The 21276-nt window shown below is 35.4% G+C and overlaps 1 protein-coding gene across 4 annotated transcripts in view; it reads left to right on the forward strand.

Moving 5' to 3' along the window:
- CEP152 (centrosomal protein 152) overlaps window positions 1–21276 on the forward strand; it is a 77474-nt gene that overhangs the window by 29458 nt on the left and 26740 nt on the right. For all 4 annotated transcript variants that reach the window (XM_039888191.1, XM_039888192.1, XM_039888193.1 and 1 more), the window contains 8 exons: window positions 689–836; window positions 2590–2681; window positions 3428–3591; window positions 9623–9827; window positions 14758–14886; window positions 15490–15599; window positions 16341–16469; window positions 16594–16729. In XM_039888191.1, coding sequence (XP_039744125.1) covers window positions 689–836; window positions 2590–2681; window positions 3428–3591; window positions 9623–9827; window positions 14758–14886; window positions 15490–15599; window positions 16341–16469; window positions 16594–16729 — 1113 coding nt within the window. The remainder of the gene's footprint in view (window positions 1–688; window positions 837–2589; window positions 2682–3427; window positions 3592–9622; window positions 9828–14757; window positions 14887–15489; window positions 15600–16340; window positions 16470–16593; window positions 16730–21276) is intronic.

Here is a 21276-nt window from a genome sequence, read left to right on the forward strand (position 1 = left end):
TTTTTTTTTTTTTTTTTTTTTTTTTTTTTTTTTTTTTTTTTTTTTTTTTTTTTTTTTTGCAGCTCATACTATATATAAGGTGAGATACATAGGTACCTGCAAGGAGACTATTAAGAGAAATAAGACATGTAAAAGGTAGAAAGAAAAACGTGAGAGAAATCAGGTTTAAAAGAAGTTCAGAAGAGGGAGAGATTATTTTTGTCTGCTCAGACTAAAATGAGCTTTTGGCTGTTCAGAATAGAGTGAGTATCCATGTGTTTATCTGTATCTTTGCTGTCTTGGAATACAGATTCCATGGTTCAGAATGGTCTGTCTAAATATGTATATGTATACTTATACTGACAATGTAAAATGCAAATAGGAGTGTAATACATTTCCTTTGGCTTGAATAAGATCTAATTTTAGAATAACAGTATCTTGTGAATATAGAGCAGAAAGGGACTTTAGAATTATTGGATTCAACCTTTATTAGCATAATAACAAAAGAAAAACAGACTGAGAAGTTGATGACTTGCCCAGGATCACATGACTTTATTCTCCTGACTCTCAGTCCTGTGCACTTAACCTCATGATGCTGCCATGTGATGATTTTATATTTGACTTAAAATCCAATTATGTGTCATAATTGTTAGTTTAATATTTAATAACTGATCATGAAAATGACTTCTTGAACACCTTTTCCACTTAGGAAGACATTTGCTGTCATTTGAAAGATCAGGTGAAACAATTGGAAAGGAATCAAGAAACATCCAAATTAGAAAAGACTGAGATCATTAACCGATTGACAAGAAGTCTAGAGGAGAGTCAAAAGCAGTGTGCCAACTTGTTGCACTCAGGTGGGTGTCTGGGTGGGCTGTTGTCTCCTTAGGAGGCAAGTATAATATGCAGAGAGAACATAGTGGAGTCCAGGAATTATAAAAATCCAGAAAAGACAGAAAATATCATTGGTGTCATTTTTTTAAATGCCAGTTTATTTATATTTTTTAATACTATATATACATAACTTTTTTAAACATTTTATTTTTTTGTTTTCCCTCTCCCCCTCCCTGGTGTCAGTTTTTTTTAACATTGTTATTTATATGTATAAAGGTATAGTGCATTTTTATTAGATAATTTGGAAAACACAGACAAGTATAAAGTAGAAAATAAAGATAAGCGATAATTCTGCTACACAAAGATAACTACTGTTAACATTTGAATGTATTTCCTTCAAGTAAAATGAAAGCACATGCATAGATAATTCTCTGTTTCTCTACATAGTACATTTTGAAAATATACCAAACCTGAATGTTTAAAATAGAACAAAAAAATACATGCTATAAGATAGGTTCTGTTTCTGAAGGCTAAAACTGATTATGAAATCCTGTTATATTTTGCTTTTTAGACTTGATCTTTAATCATGTAATTCTGTCATTTTGTATAACTTATTTACTTTTTTCCTCCCTTACAATAGAATAGCCACTTACCTGGTCAGTTGAAGCCCAGTGAGTTACATTTTTGTCATGCATAAGATTCCCGACATGGCCTCCATGGTATTAAGTTTGATACTATGCTTCTTATCATTAGTTTCAGCAGTACTTCCCATTAATTTTTATAAAATAATATTAGAGTAAAAAGCAATAAAATAACCAAATGCTTATACAAACACTACAATACTGACAAAACTGCCTTGTCTGCAGGTAAGTAGCTCATACTGTGAAAATAGCTCACTGATATGCAAAAGTCACACTTCGGCACATAAAGTCCTTTCTGCCTGTTGGTGCAGTGTGTGGAAGAGTGGGGTGTTCAAAAGTTGGAAGTACTAAAGTCAAAGACTGTGTGTGTGTGTGTGTGTGTGTGTGTGTTGGTGGGGGCAGCACTTGGATCTTGCTCTGGTTAGTTCCCCCTGTCTGTTTAGTTTTGTATCCTTTTGATTCTCACGGCATTACTTAATGAGCCCTTTTCTTTGCCATTAAAGGCTTTAAAAATGTGATTTTCTTTAGTTGCCTAAAATGCCATCGTTGCTTTGCTTCACCATTTCCCAGATGCTCATTTCGTTTGAGGAAACCCAATGAAGTCCCTTTTAAACAAGAACCTCCCCTAGTACATATAAAATATTACTAAAGTTTCAGAAGCACAGTCTTAACAGGCTTCTTTCACATGAGATTGTGGTGGTGGAAATAAAAGCATTTAGAAAGAAGTAAAAGGCAGCAAGATGTAGTTTTCTTATTAGAGGATCGAAATGGCTTCCAAAGAATTTTTGCTTTGGTTTTTTTTATGAGTTGGAATGTCATGCTCCTATTAAAAGGCTTCTGGAGTGTTAAGGTCTGTAGACGTGGCTGGTTCGATTCATAGCAAGGTCACAGTAGCCCACGTCTTCAACTTCCCAAGGACACATGGGGAGCCATATTAAATCTTGGAAACATCTGGACCAGACCTGTGCCTTCTGGGTCTCACTGGCTATATACCTTTGTGCTCCTGAAAAGAAAATAAAAAGATTATAAATCAGAACTTCATCTTTTGTAGCCTCAGTGGATTCAAGGTCTTCTGTACATCATAGATGCTTTGGCCCTTTACATTTGTTGTATTCTCTGATTCTTTCCTCAATAGGCTCAGTACAGGAGGTGGCTCAGCTACGGCTCCAGCTGCAGCAAGCACAAAAGGCACACGATATGAGTGAAAACATGAACAAGGCTTTGCAAGTGAGTGTTGCCCCTTGAAAAAGACTCTGGGTAACTGAATTCCATCACCTTTCTGAACTTTGGATTTCTCTTCAAACCAGCCCATGAGAGTAGGTCATAATCTCTCTCACACAGTTGGGTAGTCAAGCTCAGGTCTGTCTAACAGCGGAGCCAGGGCCCTGCCCCCTCCTGCCAGTCGGCCTGCTACCTCCACCTCACAGCATGTCCTTTCATCTATGGGTGTGCCCCTGAGATAAGGCGGGTTTGAGCTAACCTACAGTTTAGCTGCAATTCTCTCAGGTTCTCCTTCAGTACTACTTATATTTTCCGCTGGAGGAAGAGGTCCAATGCCACCTCCACTGGAAAGAGGGGTTTTGCCTTTTCACCACTGGCAGACTAAAATACAACACGTTCTTGGCAAACCAGGCTACTCTGTCATCTACTCTAGTGAGCCAAAAAGTGCTGCCACCAGCTTCTCAGCTCAAGGGACACTTTTCATGGAAGACAAAATATAAGTGAGGGAGGTGCGAGAGAAATTACTTGCATTTGTGTTCTCATTCATTTATTCCTTTGCTCATTCGGTTTACTGGAAAACCTGATACATGCTGGCCTTTATAAAGTTATTTTTCACGTGTGTGAAAATGTATTTGAAGAAATGTTTCTGCCTTCTATCGATCATTAAAATGAATTTTGAGGCAAAGATAGAATGACTGATTCTTTCTTATAGGAAAATAATGAAAATAACTTCCAGTAATTTTGTGTTTTAGGAAGAATTAACAGAACTAAAAGATGAAATTTCTCTCTATGAATCTGCTGCAAAACTAGGAATACTTCCAAGTGACTCAGAAAGAGAATTAAATGCAGAACTCACTGAATCATATGTGGATTTGGGTATTAAAAAAGTCCACTGGAAAACATCCAAAGTTAAGAGGTATTGAGAAAATAGTTTACTGTAGAAGAACCTACATTAACATTACTAATGGTACATGGTAAGCAAGTGGCATTAGGCATGAAATACATAATCTCAGTTGTAGAACCGAGCTGGCAAGGGGTTCTTGAATGTGGGACAATGTGTTTTAGTGTTACCTAATGAAGTGTAAGTGTCTGAAATCAAAATGAATGGAAACCTCAACTGATATTGTACTGTCTTCAACACCAGTAGGCACGCCAGTTTTAGTAAGGTAAAAAATGATTAATTTAGTTCAAATATACAACGTTCTACATTGAGATTATGTATCTGTTTTACTATTAAGGCAAAGCATATTATTTTTATTATGTGAACATCGTTTAAAGCAAATGCCTGGCATTTTTTCAATGATATATGAGAAAATAAGCATTCGTTTTCCCTAGGAAACTTAGTGTGACCTTACTTTTAAAACAGATATTTTGTGTTTTATACCACCACTTAACAGATGTTTTAGCAATCTCATGAAAAGGGATTATTTTATTGTCTTTCCCAGGGACTGATGGGGGAGGGAGTGGTGAAGGTAGAGGAGGGAGCATATACACGTATCATTAAACACTTAAAAGATGAATGGAGGAGAGGGTGTACATTTTTGAAGCACTTGCTCTTTGGAAGGTACGATGCAAGGCTCTGGGAGCAGAGTACAAAAGATGAGATAGAAACACTCCCTTCCCACAGGGAGCTTACATTTTGTCTAGTTGGGAACAGGGAGATGTACTTGTAAGAAACGAAGTGCTATGTGCTAAATGTTATGCTTGATGTACAAAAGGGATATTTATTCATCCCTCTACTGGACTGGGATAAGACGAGAGATGGCATTTTGGAAGAGATTGCATTCAGGCCGAGGAAAGCCTTTCTTGGTCCACTCCACCACTTTCTAGTTTATAGCTGAAGACTCAGTTTACCATCACTATTGTTTAGTGAAAGTGTTTATTGTGTTTCAGGTATCAGGCAACTAAATACAAGTATATAAATCTCCTGAAGGATTTGCTTTACAATAGGTTTTGGAACTTATATATTTTCGTACCATGATTTCATTTTCAGAAATGTAAGATGAGGTTCAGTAAATTGAAAACTCAGTCATTGGGTGATACTGTGAAACAAGATGCTATTTTAGTTTAGCAAGGCTCCATCTAGCTGGAGGTCAGTCTTCAGGGACTGTCATCTCCAAGCTCACAGCTACAAGCCAGAGAAGCAAAGAAGCAGATAGCAGAACTGATTACGTGATGTATTTAGTAGGAGCGCCTTCAGGCTCTTACTTCGGGGCCATACTGACTTAGATTTGTTTTGCACCCCATGAGTTATCTGATTTCCTAACTGATGGAAGAGTAGCTGGGGCAGAGGATTGGGAGGGGTGCTGCCATGCTTTAACATGACAGCTCAGCATTACCAAGGAGAGAACTGTGGGAACACAAAGGGCTGAAGCTGCTAATTCACATTGAACCCACACTCATGGTCCCAAGTTGTCCAAGGATGCCTTCAGCTTGGTTAGTTTACTAAACCGAAAGAGGATGTGTGCCCTATATGTTCAGACAGATTTACGTGAAATTTTAAAGTTAAAATGTACTCACCTGGACACTTTACTGCTGCTGTCAGTGTCTCATTTCCTTTTAATGCCAGATTAATTCTAAGAGGCTAGTGGAAAGAGCATGGTCTTTAGATACACATTTTGTTTTGAATCATAGTTTAGCCATTTATTATTAGCATTATGACCTTGGGCAGGTTTCTTTACTTTTCCAAGCCTGTTTACTTTTCTAAGCCTGTTTACAGGCTTTTTCTATTAAATGGATTAGAGCATATCCTGTGGGGGTTCAGGAGCAGATTAAAATAGGTAATGAATATAAAAGACCTCATGTAATATGTTCTAGCACATACTAGGCACTTAATGGTAGCTATTATTATTATTATTATTATTATTATTTAATAGATAATTGATTAAAATATACCGTTGAACATACTAGGCACTTAATGGTAGCTATTATTATTATTATTATTATTATTATTATTATTTAATAGATGATTGGTTAAAATATACCATTGATCAGGATTTATATCAGTCTATTTTTACTTCTACACATACTTTATAAAAAGTTCTTGATCCTCACTCACCTCAACCTTGGAAACACATCGGATCCATTATTATCGTTTTAGAGTTGGGAAAACTAGAACTCAAAAAGCTAACCTCTTCTGCCCAAGAGACAGACCATTAGCAGCAAAACCAGTATTTGAACTCAAAACTTTACTGTCATGCAAATTTGTTGGTTCCTATTTATGTGACAGTCAAAACTTTTGGCCTTAAACGTCATTCTTCTTTATGTCTTTTATTTTAGAGGATTCAAGATTTAATTCATGCCAAAAAGACTTTTTTTTCCAATATGCTATTACTTTATTTTAATTTGTGCCCTAATTAGCTTGGGAGTTGGGTAAATAATACACCATGTATATGTTTATCTTTTCAAGTAGACTGACTTCATCATGATGTCTACTAAAATGTATTCTACTTTGCCCTTTCTGTTTAATTAGTACTCAGAGCCAAAATTCTATAGTAATTTAAAGCGCATTCCCATAGATGATAATAAACCTGAGACATCACATCTCTATTGTAGTGAGGAATGCCAGCCACATTGAACTGGGAAAGTGGAGAATAACTAAAACACAGAGCGGGTAGTCACTGAGGCTCAATGGGAAGAAATTCAGTGAAACACAGGATGAGTGAAGAAAGTTTTAGCTTACAGTCATCCCACTCAACAGCAGTTTAATAAATAAGAATTCGATTTTGGGGAAAAAGTAAAAATATTTATTCTTAGATCAAAGTGAGAGGAGATATCAGAGAGAAGAGATTTTTACCTTTCCTTTGCTGGACTGCAATTCTTAGAACAAGAGGAAGCAACAATTTTCCAGTGTTGAGATTTTTGGTTCTCTGTTGACTTGAGCTGCTTTCAAATCGCTGACCCAAATATTAGCAGCTCCAAGCTATTATTCCCAGCTACTACTTCCCTCAAGCTACCGCCTAGTAAATTTGAAGGATTTAGCCTCAGTGTTCTATTTCACATTCATGGAATTTGAGTAGCTAAATCTGCATACAGCTTGCAGACAGCTTCCTCTCTCTCTTATTATAGTTGGCTGCGAAGCTCAAATAATAAACATTTAACAAGTGGAATGTCCTTTCTCTTTGGTCTTCTCAGCAGGCTTCATAAGGGACTACAGTTTATTTGGATTCGGGGAAACCAACTTCCACAGGGCTCAGTAGTGAGTCTTATGCAGGACTGGTCACTGCCACTGACTTTTTTTTCCTTTTTGGGAAAGAAGAGAAAATTATTTTGTCAAGCACTTTCTCTGGTTCCTGACTTGGCTCCCTCTAGGATTACATGATGTGCTAATTTCAGTGGTCAGCATTCAGTAGGAAAAGGAATTAGGGATGCATAATTTAACTGAGCAAAATAAGTATTCTGCTTCACTGTGTCTTCCAGCACAGGAAGATGCATTGTAATGTATCTTATATTTCTTATATAATTATATTTCTGTTTCTTATATTTGTTTTCTGCTTCTGTATAAATAGAAGTGGTTTAAATAGATGAGATCTGTATATATGCTATACACAAAAGTGTATGTCGATAAATATGTAGTGTATTGGCCATTTGTGTATCTTCTTTGGTGAAATTCTATTGAAATCTTTGTCCCATTTTAAAATTGGATTGTCTTTTCATTGTTTAGTTTTAAGAATTCTTTACATATTCTGAATAAAGTCTCTTGTCAGATAAATGTAAATATTGAGTCCTGTTCTGTGCGTTGCCTTTTCGCTTTCTTGATAGCACCTTTCAAAGCACAAAAGTCTTTTAATTTAGAAAGTCCAACCTGTCTTTATTTAATTATGCTTTTAGTATCTAAGAAACCATTGCCCAATCCTGAAGATTAGTACCTATGATTTCTTCTAAGAGTTTTATCTCTCATATTAGGTCTTGGATCCGTTTTGTATTAATTTTTGCACATGATGTGAGATGGAGTCTAACTTTGTTCTTTTGTATGTGGATATCCAATTCTCCTAGTACCATTTGTTGAAAAGACTATTCCCTATTAAATTGTTTTGGCACTCTTGTTGTATGTATATCTTGTATGTATATCTATTAGGTGTATTCTTTTCTGTGCATACATAAGTCAGGATTTAGACTAAAGTTTGTACAAATTTACACAGAATTCAGAATTCCTTTCTCTAGTTCTTTTCTTTCCAGGAGTCTTCCTGCACTGTATCGCTGGTTTTCAGCAATTTAATGTTGACGTGACATATGGTAGTTTCCTTCATGTTTATTTTTCTGCTTGAGATTCACTGCGCTTCTAAGTTTTATGGAGTTTTAGTTTCATCAAACATGAAAATTATGGTCATTATTTTTCAAATATTTTTTTTATTTCCCTCCCCTCCCCTCTTCTGGGACTTTAGTTACACTTAGGTTAGAAAACTTAATATGCTCTGTGTATTTATGCTTTAGTCTTCTTTATCTCTCTGTTTAATTTTGTAGCTTTTTATTGCTATGTTTTTGTGTCCACTAAACTTCTCTTATGCCATGTTAAATATGCTGTTAATCTCATCCAGTGTATTTTTCATTTCCGATATTATAATTTTTTGTCTCTGTAAGTCTAATTTGGGTCTTTTTTATGTTTTCCATTTTTTTTCTTATCATGTTCATGCTTTTTTTTTTTTTTAAACTTATCGAACATATGGAATACATTTAATTCTCTTGCCTGTGTCATTGCTGGGTCATTTTCTATTGACTGATTTTTCTCTTGGTTATGGTTTATATTTTCTTTCCTGCATGCCTGGTAAATTTTGAATGGACACTGTACATTTAAAATTTTATGTTTTAGATGTGGGATTTTACTGTATTAAAAATATTGTTAATCTTTTTCTGTGATACACTTAAATTATCTCAAATCCATTTTATCCTTTAAGGCTTTTTTATAGGCTTTGTTTAATTAAGTTTAGAACAGACTTTAATCTGGGGCTAATTTAACCCCATTACTAAGGCAGTATTTGATGCTCTGTGAATTAGGAGATTTTCCACTCTGGCTCATTGGAACATAAAAGATTCCCCAGCCCTACTCTTTTCCTGTGGTTCTTTCCATGGCCTTGAGGTAATTTCTTTACATTCATACACAGATCTCTAGAACTCTCTTCCTATGTAGCTTCCTTTCTCACAGTAGTTCCCTCCTCAAATTTTAGCCATTTTATTCTCCTCAAACTGAACTCTTTGCAACTCAGTGAGATTGCTGAGCTCTGTTTAGGTTTCTTCTCCCTCTGCTCCAGCCTGGAGACTCTCCAGGCAGAAAGCTGTAGCATCATAGGGTTTGCCTTGTTTGTTTTTCTTTTCTTAGAGATCACTGTGCTGTGCATGATTGAAAACCATCCTTTCATATATTTTATTTGGTTTTCTAGTTTTTTAAGGCAGGAAGATAAATCTAGTTCTTTTAACCCATTCTGGGAAGTAGCAGATATTCTCATTCCAATTTTGAAATTTATGAAACTAACATTAGGGTTAAATGGCTTTTATTTTTCTTATTTTTTTCCAATTCCTCAGATATCTACTCGGACTTGTGTTTTAGTACAAGAGCCACAGAAATTGTTGGTTAAGATGGCCAGCGTTAACTATTTTTTTCCTTCTTTATTTTTGTGTTGTTTCTCTTGGAGTAATAACGGACATGTATATACATCACACAGTTTACCAAAACAAAAGTGCATGCCATATTGAAGTTCACATGGCTGAACTTTCAATGAGGTAGCAAGACTAAGCTTAACAATAGTCTTCCTGTGAATACATGTATTTCTACATGTGGGGACATAGCAAAAATGATATCCTTGTATATGACAAAGCTTAAAATTGTTTTTGAAATACTAGTATATAGTTGTAGAGGTCACAAAACATGGTTATCATTGCAGTCAGTAGCTTTAATGGAATGTTTGATTTGTTACTTGATTTAATTTTAAATATGGTAATTTCTCCATTAGCATTGTACAGCAAGAAGACCCAAATGAAGAACTTTCCAAAGATGAGGTCATTCTGAAGCTGAAAGCAGAAGTGCAGCGTTTGCTTGGTAGCAACTCAGTGAAGCGTCATCTGGTGTCACAGTTACAAAGTGATCTCAAAGGCTGTCGTAAGAAAATCGAAGACCTCCAACAAGTGGAGAAGGATGTAAAAAGTATTGAGTTTGAGGTCTGTAGAGTTTTGTAGAGTTAAAGCGCCATTTTTAAAAGGCTTGATTAAAAAAATGCTTACAATTTTCACATTTAAATGTTTATTTGACTTTTTTAGAAGTAAAATTTAAAGAAAGAAATGCCTTTTAAAGAAATATATTTTCTGGTTACTCTTGGCATCTAGTAAATGAGATACCAATTAGATAAAATTCCTTCACCACAAATCTAAGGAATCGTTCTGTATAACAATGTATCTGCATTTCCTCAAGATTGATTTGTACCAATAGTATCTAAAATCTGGTTAAATTCTTCACAACAAAGCCCTTTAGCATGTTATCCATGAGGTTTCTCTGGCCTATATTACTGTGAGAGTCATTCTATGTAAGGAAATTATAGTGGTGGGGTGGTAGTGGTACAGGTAGAGACACAGAGTCGGGTTATGTCAGAGTCATTGACTCTGTCAGAGTCAGAGTCATTTATGTCCTTCAGTTAGTCTCCTTATTTTATAGATGAGGAAAATGAAACTGGAGGCGTTTGTGGCCCTTCAGAGGTTGTAGAGTCAATTTTTAGGCAAATTGAAACTAAAATACTTGACTAATAAATAGGTTAAGGTTATTTCCCCAAAATGGTGCTATCACCAATATCTTTAGTGTTGCCCTCCTTTAAACAGCTGCCTTTTCCACCCTTCCGTATTTTACAAATCCCATTCCATCTGTACTCCCAATAGAAAATATTGCATAGAAGACCTACTAACTAAAAGGAAAGGGAAGGAGGGAAATTACTATAGAAGTATATTCCTTTTCCTCCTGGATGGAAGAATGTTTTCACTTCCTACTTTAGTACTGGTCCTTTTATCCTGATCCTTTAAACTAGGAATTGTGTTCATTAAACAGTCTTATTAAAGCAAAGTATGCAAGGTGCTCTATAGTGCTTATTATTGTGGAATTTTAATTGTGTCTAATTTATTTTCCAAAAATAATAGTGCGTTTTTACTGTTAAAAGCCTGCCCCGTCTGATTTCTACTACTTCTGAATAACTATATTTGATGAATACAACATTGATTTCAATGTTAACCAAATGAGAAAGATCCCCTTTCATCTTTAAATCAAGCTTTTTTTTTTTTTTTTACTGTTTCCATGTTTCTTAAAAAAGGATGGGAATGAAAGTTTGTCTCTCATTTTGTATTAGATCAGAGTTTTTAATGCCTTTTGGTGAGAGTACGCTAAGATTTAGAGGAGTTGGAGAGTCTGAACCTGAGCTTAGGTATCTTGGTGCTTTCTTTGTTTTATATTGAATTTACTAATGACATTTGTCATACAAATACACTTCATATGTGTGGCAGTGATGGTGGCTGTGTCTTATGTTGTTTTATTTTTTTAGCCTTTCCCTTAGTTGATCAGTAGATCGAAGGGAGCTATCTCTGAATACTCTTTTTGTCCAGCTACTCTCTTGCCATAGTGATTTCCCAGCAGTCTGCATTTGATTTTTCTTAAAGTATGACTTTAGTCCTTGTTCCTTATGTCTGTTCTGCTTCTACTTACTATATAGGAAGTTCTTGGGAATATTGTCTTGATAATTCTCTGCATATTTACTCAGTAAACATTTGTTGAATTAATGTACATATTGATCCACTTTCTAGGTGGGGGAATGGGAGAGGAAATAGCAATTTAACCAACAGCTGTTTTTTTTAAAATAAATACTCAAGTTCACAGTTATCTCGTTAGCCTATAGACACCTTCAAACCTTGGCTTTTGTCACTTATTTCCCACATCTTTTCTCATGGAGTTTTCTATTTAGTCTGCAAAGTCAGAGAGCAAGATTGGGAGGTATGAAAAGCAAATCATTCAGTTTAAACTAAAAAAAAAATACTATTCTATGCAAAGTATTGTGAGATTAAAAAACGATGGCCATTCCTTAAAGGAACTTAGAATCTAGACCAGCACTATCCAATAGAAATATAATAGAGCTGCATGTGCAGTTTAAAATCTTCTAGTAGTTCCATTTAAAGTAAAAGTAACAAGTGAAATTAATTTTAATATATTTTATTTAACACAGTATATAAAAATATTATCTTCTTAATATGTAATCAGTATAAAATTATTGAGATGGTTTGCATTTTTTTGTATCTGTGCTAAGTTCTTGAACTCTGGCATGCATTTTCTACTTATGACACATTTCAGTTTGGACAAGCCACATGTCAAGTGTTCATAACCATAAGTGGTTAATGGCTACCATATTCAATAGTACAGAACTATAAGGGGATATTTATAATGAGTGTATGAGAGGGAATAAGTAACTGGGCTTTGAGGGAGGGAGTCATCGTGGTGAATGGTAAGTCAGCCTTAGTGAAGGCTTTAAGGAGGAAACATTTGATATCTGTCCTAAAGAATAAATAACAGGAGAGCCAGCTGGAAAGGGTCTTTTCAGCCTTGAACAGAAGTATATAAAAGATGTAGCAAATAAACTGGTGTGACTAGAGACTAGGACATCTGAATAGAAGGCTGTATTGTATAAGCTCATTTTTTCTAAAATCTTTAATGAAGTCAAAAACATTTAGATGTCTCAATATCTTATTTTTCAGAAGGAATGATTATACTGGTCATTAAATCCTGAGGTTAATGAAATGCGGTTGAATGTCTTTCTCTTGCTATAGGGACATAAGAGAATGAACACACCAATTTAAATTCTCTGGACAATTTTTTAAAGAGAACTAGGCCATCAAATTCTCCCCTAAAGCTTTTCTGACTATTAAGAAGGCCAGAAAAAAATTTACACGTGTAGTCTTAGTTGGTATGTTTCTTTTACGGACATTTTAAAGGTATTGATGTATTTATTGGTTTCTACATACCATGTAGTACATTTTATGTTTGTTTCTATCCATCCTATAAAGAACAATTTAAACTTGGGCCATTAAGATAGAAAAAGGTAAAGGCCTTAGGAAAACCAGGCTATCTTACTAGCAGTCAGGGCTGACATCTACACCTAATTTTTGTAAGTGTAATAAATAAAACATCAAGGTCTTTCTGTGTCTGATACTCAATAGAGGTCATTGCCTTACCACAAATTGTCGTTAATGCCATACTCTGAATCGAAGGTACTTGATAGGCAGTGTTAAGTAGCCAGCTCAGAAGCTTCCTAGCTAGAATCTTTTTAGAAATATAAATTAGGAAGCTAGTATGAGAGTTGGTATATTACAATTTCTTGTTTTCTCGAAGATATTATCCACTTTTAGAAAGAAATTGTATCGTGACATTCAAGTGGTCCTTCTCTTTTTAAAGATATTTGTAAGAGTTGTATTCTGACAAGTACAGGTACCTAGTCCCTGTGTGCCTGCAGTGGGATAGTATGTCAAAACTGAGTTTAATAGCTAACCATGAAAATTGTTTTTCAGTGTATCCATATGATGTTACTTTCATTTTTAGTAATAAAAACTCACCAGTGGGAAAGAAAGCACAAATGAATATCATAAACTTTAAAAAGTGGCCAAGTTAAAAAGACAAAAGCCATTCAAATGAGTCAGTAAAATCTTTTAAAGTCTCCTTAGTACTCCAAATCTGGAGAGAAGCTAACAGAGTAAGTATTCTTAGCTATTCTCTTTTCTGATTGGGATAGGAGCAGTGGCTTCTGGGAAGTGATGGCAAGTGAAAAGGAGAAAGTCAGCAACTGGAATGGTTTCTCTCTGAAGGAAGTAAAGACTCTATGAATTAGAAGACTGAGTCAAAGCTTTGATGTTCTGTCACGCCACATGGGAATGGGAATGAGATAAACATACTTCTCCCATTTCCCCAATAAGTAGAATGAACCTAGGTACAGGGTATTTTTTAAACATTTTATAAGAGAGCTCAGAGTTTAGGTAAATACATAAACCAACAAGTCAAATAGAGTATTTAAAAAAAAATTTTTTGTGACCCCCCCCCAACGAATAAGAAAATTCGTAAAAATAGATAAGGAAAACACTTAGATGGTAAGAAGAAAACGTGTGAAGTCATATAAACAGACAAATCTAGGAAGATGTAAAACAAATGAACAATAGAGATATGTAAGAGGTTCCACTCTGATGGTGACAGAAGAAATACAAATGAAAGCATATGTTAGATGCCCTTTTCTCCAAATACAATTATTTAAAGACAGTCACTGTCAATGCGGGTAAAGAGAGTTGGACAGACTCATGAGAGTATACATTTGTGCAGCCTTTCTGGAAACAATTTGCCAAAGTCTATCATGAGTCTTAAAAATTTACCTATTGAATAAAACATGTATCTATGAGTCAATACTGATCATATAAATAAATAGATGCTAAATTTAGTGGGTGAAAATATGATGAAAAATAGGGTATTTGCATAGTCTCAAAGTATCTCCTTATGAGATATTTCTTATTAATTAGAAGTAGAAAAATAGTAACTTTACTGTGGAGGTGCTTATAGACACTATCTTCATCAATTACCAGTGATGAGATATATTGACATCATGAATCTTTTTGAAAGCATACACATCATTTTTGTGGCATTCATGCCAAAAATGCATAACCTGAATTTAATAATGAAGTAACTTCAGAAAAGCCCAGTTGAGGGATATCCTACAAAATAATTGGTTAGTACTAAAAATATCATGAGTTCGAAAGACAGACTGAAGAATTATCCTAGATTAGAGGAGACATGAGATGACAACTAAATGCAGTTTGAAATCATAGATTGGCTCCTGAACCAAAGAAGGACATTAGAGGAAAATTAGAAAATTTTGTATAAGGTCTATAGATTAGTTAATAGTATTGCATCCTAGTTAATTTCCTGGTTTTGATAATGATACTGTGGGGGCAATGGTAAAACGTATATGGAAATTATTTGTCCTGTTTTTGCAACTTCTTTGTAAGTATGAAATTATTTCAAAACAAGTACTTAGATTTAGATTTAAAAAATCTAAAAAACTTTTGACTTCTTTTAAACATTTAGCATAAAACAGATACCTCAGAAAACCCAGCTAATCAATTATGGCCTGAGTCTTCTACTTCTGATACGATTGTCAAAGGTGATATTTTGCAACTTAAAAATGAAATTCAAGTTTTACAACAACAAAATCAGGTAATTAAAATTTTTTCTATATTTTGTGAGACTTTTCATGGTCTCATTAAATTCAAAAGATATAATAGAGTTTTAAAAAATACAGAGTTAATATCAGTTAGGACACAAGTATATTAGTAAGTGATCAGTTATTTCCCTTTATTACTGGTCATGGAGCAGTCGTTTCATTAGAAGGTAAGTCGGCATAAATCCAGTTGCTTGTCTATACAGTAAGCAGCATGGCTACTAGAGGTGTTCCTTCCTCCTCAGCCAGCCCTCGACCTAAAAGTAAGACTTTGCTTATTTGGGTGCTTACTGAAGATGATTGAATTCTAAGACTTTTTTTAAGGCATCAATTACCCAATACTTCTCTGGTTAAATGTTTTCATGTATTTCAAATTAAATGCAAAATTTTAATTTTCACTGCTATCAGAAAGCTAGTTGTCAAATAAATGAATCTATATTCTTATCAAGGCATGAAGAGACTTTTGTAGATTTATGAAAATTATGTCAGATAATGTTATAGAATAATGATAAAGCACTGAGGATGTTAAAAAATGAGATTAGACTAATCAATGAAAATGCTGTTTATTTCTTTTAAATACTTTATTCTTTTGTATCCAGGAACTTAAAGAAACTGAAGAGAAACTAAGAAATACAAATCAGGACTTATGTAATCAAATGAGACAGATGGTACAAGATTTTGACCGTGATAAACAAGAAGCTGTGGTTAGGTAAGGTCTGTATAGAGGCCTAACCCCTAGGTGCCCTTCCCTCTTCTCCGTCCTCTCCCACCACCCCCTGCCAAAAAAAAAGCAAGAGAAATGACTGAGTGAACCCTCCCTGTTGAAATCTTAGATTGGAGAAGATGAGGCCCTGGCTTCTCAAATTAGAATTTGGAACACATTTTCCATAGAAATGATGGTATGTAGTGGGTTAGGTTCTATAGCACCATCAAAACGGTAGTTCATTCAAATGGTGTTTTAAAGGGTAGTCTGGGAGACTGTTCTTTACAAGGAGGAAATCGGTGGGAGGGAATATGTCTTCCAAATACCAAATCATAAACTTGGAAACAGACTTTTGGAACATAACTTACTTGTGAGTTGGGTTCTGCTACTATTTTGTTTAAAGTAGAGGACTTGGAATTTTGGAACCACACCCTCGATTCTGTCAATTCATTCTTATAAACAAGTCCTCAACACGGGCTGTTACCTCTGTTAGACTTAGGGCATCCTCACATCCAAGTTTCTAATTCTTTTCTGGAAACATTTGAAGAAAAAATTTTGAAGATTCTTATAAGATCATCTATTGACAATTAATTATTACTGTTTTTGGTCGGGGAAAACCAATCTGACCATAATTATAATTTGCATTAGAGGGGAAGAGCGGGGAGGAAGAAAGAGAAACCAGTTAATCTTGGTGTTTCTAGTAATGCTGGGCACTACCTTGGACTCCGCTGTCTACTTTGTTTCTAGGTGTGAGAGGACTTACCAGCAGCACCATGAAGCCATGAAAGCCCAAATACGTGAAAGCCTGTTAGCAAAGCATGCTTTGGAGAAGCAGCAGCTCTTTGAGGTTTATGAGGGCACTTGCTTACAACTTAGGTGAGAATGAAAGAGTTTCCCTGTCCCCGAAGCTGTACACAACATTCCATAGTTTAGAGGAAAATTTTGCTGCAGCCCTTGTGTTTTTTTGTGATCATTTAGTTGCTGGTTTTGTGTATCCAAGGTCTGAATTAGATAAGATGAATAAGGAGGTGGCTGCTGTGCAGGAATGTTACCTGGAAGTGTGCAGAGAGAAGGATAATCTTGAATCGACTCTCAGGAAGACCATCGAAAATGAGCAACAGGCTCAGGAGAAGAAGGTACAGTATGAGTTCATGTTGTGGTGATTTTACTTTCATTTCTCCGGCCTCATTATTGTCATTGAAACCAACACACTGTTCTCTTGGGCGATGGGGAAGGGATATGTAGAAATCTCTTTACTTTTGGCTGTATCACACTAATATAGCTCATAAAATACAGTAAAGTATTGAGATGATTATTAAAACCTTAGTAGAAAGTGGCCTACATATGGGAGAAAATCCTTGTAGATTTATTCTAAGAGGCAAAAGTAGTTCTAAAAATAAGCAAGAGCGGACCCAAGTCACTTTGAGTCTGGAACCCAGGGACCTCATTTTTCATTTGCTTGTTGGCTGCTCAGGCAACCCCAAGTTGTCCTGTGAGCACTGTACAATAAATTCCTTCAGAGATGTTTCCTCTGACCCATTTCTCTATCAGTACCTAAGCGTCAGTTCATTCTTCCAGGGAGAAGGGTGGTGTTTGAACTTGGGTCTCATGACCAGGAAGGTGGTGATATGGAGGCTGTGGAGAGGAAGGTCACAGTGTTAGCGTGACCTCTTGCAGGGAAGCTCTTATTTGTTAGGGAAATTGGAGGGGCTACAGTATACTCTACTCCTTTCTGAATCTTCCAAGTTGCTGTTGGTGAGTGTCCAGGAGTAAAATCACATATGAACAGCTGCCCTCCTCTTTTCTCCCCTGTTCGGCTGGAGCCTCTTCCAGATACACATCTGATCCTCCCTTCTACTTTGGACCAGCCTACAGACCACATTTGGAAAGCCACCTGCATCAAGATTAGAAAATATTTTTAAAGGCTTGAGTAAATGTTCTATACAGGTTTCTGAGTAAGTTACATGAAAACGAGCTATTGTTCCTATAGACTTGAAAAGAATAGTGAAGAGCAGGTGAGGAATTCGGTTCATTTAATATTTTGATTAGTTTTGAATAGATTAATATGGTAAAAAACAAACAAACAAAAAAACATGCCATGGTATACATATCACGTAGTGGAAAAAGAACTTCAAAAGGGAGCTGTTTTAGTTAGTGCTGGCAGTATATTGAAGGAATCTTAAATTACGTAGAAATTAAGGACTTAGCTTTCAGTAATGTTTTAAAAATTCAAATAAGGAGAAAATCTCTAGTGTGATTCTTTTCCTTTTTAAAAAAATATATAAATTGGCAAGAACATAAGAGCAATTCAAAGATGTCATTCTTTTCAGAAATATATTTTCCGCTACTTTTAAAAGAATCAGTTTGGCTGTAAAACTGGATCTCTTATAATCAACCAGTTGTAATTAACAGCTGCTACTGACTGATATTTTGGCTCATGAGTGCTTGTGCACTGGGACAAGAAGGAAAGTCAAAACTGCCAAGTGGCTTCCAAAAACACAGGTTAATTTTTTTTTAATTTAAAAATTGCGATTCAGTAAAATCGTCTCTTTTTTTTCATTTGATGTACAATTCTGTAAATTTTTAAGGCATGTATAGATTGATCAGTTAAACTCACCCCTCATTTAAAAGGCCAGTATGCTTAATGCATGAGGAGTTTAATTCCTTCCTTCTCTGGGAATTCTTTAGTCTTTTATTTAGATTTATATAAGCCCTTTATAAGGCTTAGTAGTCTTTATAAGCCACTCAGAACAGAGCTTTAAATTTAAGAAACTTTAATCTTTTCATATCTTCCAGAAGTGGGTAAAGATATACCAATCTATTTCTCTATGATATATTTTACACTTACTCAATTGAAGAATCTTATTAAACTCTGGAGCAAACTTGGGAATTTTGGGGTAGCCTTTCTCTGCAGGACATAAGCCATTTTCCCTGCGCTGACCTTCAGCTCAGAAACATAGTCTGCATGTAGAATTTATAAGACAGGTAATACCAAGAATCCAAGGTTGCATTTTCTGGTTTCATATGTGCTCTTTCTAGATACCTGATGGGTCCCCTGATGGGTGGGGTGTAAACCTAAATTTCAGTTTTACTTTTTAAAAAGATTGTTTGGTCTTCTGGGAATGTATTTATTACATTAGATGCTTTTTCTTTCAATATAGTCATCCATAAATTTTTTTACCCGATTATTTGAGTTGTAAATAGGTCTTTACAAGCCACCTTTTCAACAGATTGAGTTAGCGTTTAAGGAGATCATTTGTCTCTGTTGCTGTTCTCTATTACATGCATATAACCATTATTTTATAAATTTGACTTGGAGAATATTAGTGTTGAGATATTTACTTAAATTTTGTTTAAAGAGACATCTATGGAAGAAAAGAGAAGAATATGTAAGCAAACTGCAGGTGGACCTTGAAGAAAAGTACCAAGATACCCTTATGATGGAAAAAAAATGGCTGAAAGAACAAGAAACTGATATTAAACAGCAGGTTGAAAATAAAATGATGTTAGCCAAAGCACACTGTGATAAGGAACAAAAAGAGGTGTGGGTTAATATTTCTTTCTAGTCACCATTTTTAAAAACGTAGTATTAGCAGCTTACCCACACCAATTTTATTTTTAAAAATTTCCCCTTCTTGATTCTTCAACCCAATTCAGGATATAATGGGTTTTTAGGGTACATTTTTGATCATTTAAATAGAAACCATGACTTAATTTCATATTGTGAAATGATTCTGATAACTCTAGACCAATCTATAATTAAAAATAAATAACCCATATTACAGATTAGAAGAAAGAAGTAATGATTGGGTAGGTGCAGAAGCACAAAGATTATCTTATTACCTAAGTAGCAAATGAGATTAGGAAATGCTAATAGTTTCCCAGATCATTAAGAACCAAATTATGATCTTAAAAACTGAGGTGGAAGTGAAATACATTCTTTTTATTCATTCATTCATTCATTCATTCATTCATTCATTTATTTGAATTTTAATTACTTTCAAGTATACAATACATTGGTCAGACATCTATATAGTTAGTTAAAATGATCCCCCCAATTGCTCCCTCCCTCCCCTGACCCTCCACCTAGCCAATGTATTAATGCTAATCGTAATCCTTATGCCGTGCTTCCCATCCCTGTGACCATCTATCAGCTACTAATCTTACTTCTTTAACCCTTCACCCCATTCTCCCAGCCCTCCAAACCCCTCTCCCCTCTGTGCATCACCAAATTGTCCACTATATTTATGAGTCTGTTTTTGATTAGTTTCTTCTTTTTATTCCTTAAATTCTGCATATAAGTGAGATCATATAGTGTTTATCTTTGTCTGACTTAAATACCTTCTAGGTCTATCAAAGCAATATCTTTTTCCATTCCCTTCCTTTTCACATGTAGGGGCCTTGTTTTCTTATCCTTTCAGCCACTCTATTTTTTGGTTGGAGTACTTAATTCTTTTCCATTTAAGGTACTTATTGATAGGAATGTAGTTGTTACCATTTTTTATTCCTGTTTTTGATACATGTTTTTTCTTCTTCAAGAAGTCCCTCCAACATTTCCTGTAATTCCGGCTTGGTGGTGATAAATTCCTTTACTTTATTTTTGTCTGGGGAGCTCTTTATCTGTCTTTCAACTCTAAATGATAGCTTTGCTGGATAAATTATTCTTGGTTGTATATCCTGGGTCTTCATCCTGTCGAATATGTTTTGCCAAGCCCTTCTGTCCTGCATAGTTTCCTTTTTGAGAAATCAGCTACCAGTCGTATGGGTGTTCCCTTATATGTAATTATTTGTTTTTCTCTTGCCGCTTTTAATAGTTTCTTTGTATTTAAACTTTGACATTTAATTATGATGCGTCTTGGTGTGGGCCTCTTTGGATCTCTGATTCTTGGAATCCTCTGAGCTTCCTGGGGTTTTATGTCCATTTCCTTCACCAGGTTAGGGAAGTTTTCCATCACTATTTCTTTAAACAGCTGTTCAACATCTTGATTTTCTTCACTTATGCTGATCAGACGAATATTTGGAGCCTTAATGGTGTCCCATATCCTCCTTAAATTATTTTTATAGTCTTGGCCTCTGTCTTCATGCCATTCTGTCTGAGTGTCCTGATTGGCTTTCCTGTCCTCTAGATAGGGCATGTGATCCTCTTCTTTTATTCACTTTGTTTATTCTTTTGTTTATTCCATTTAATATACTTCTCATCTCAGATAATGTGTTCTCCATTTCAGACTGATTCCCTTTTATAATTTCCATTTCCATTTTTATCTCTTTGTTGGAGTTCTCTACATTTCCCAAAAGTTCATTGAGCATCTTTATAACTAGTGTTTTGAATTCTGCATCTGTTAGATTACTTGACTCCATTATATCTGGATCTCTGTTCTGTTCTCTCATATGGTTTCTGCTTCTTTGTCTTCCCATTTTGGCTGCCTTTCCATGTCTCTTTCTATGTACTAAGCAAAGCTCCTAAGTCTCCCAGTCTTATTAGTGTGGATTTGTGGAGTAGGTGTCCAGTGGCACAGTCCTGAGGGGTGTTCAGCTGTAGGCCAAATTTAGCCCAAGCCTCTACCCCTCTGGGGCCACCGGTGAATATTCAGCCAGCAATCCACAGATGCTGTGCTTATAGTTGCCTCAAAAGGCCACACCAGAAACCATGGCCAGCTGCCTCCACCAGTGTGAGCCTCAACAC

The sequence above is a fragment of the Pteropus medius genome, unplaced genomic scaffold (genome assembly GCF_902729225.1).
Source record: "Pteropus medius unplaced genomic scaffold, Ma_sr-lr_union100, whole genome shotgun sequence".
NCBI lineage: Eukaryota > Metazoa > Chordata > Mammalia > Chiroptera > Pteropodidae > Pteropus > Pteropus medius.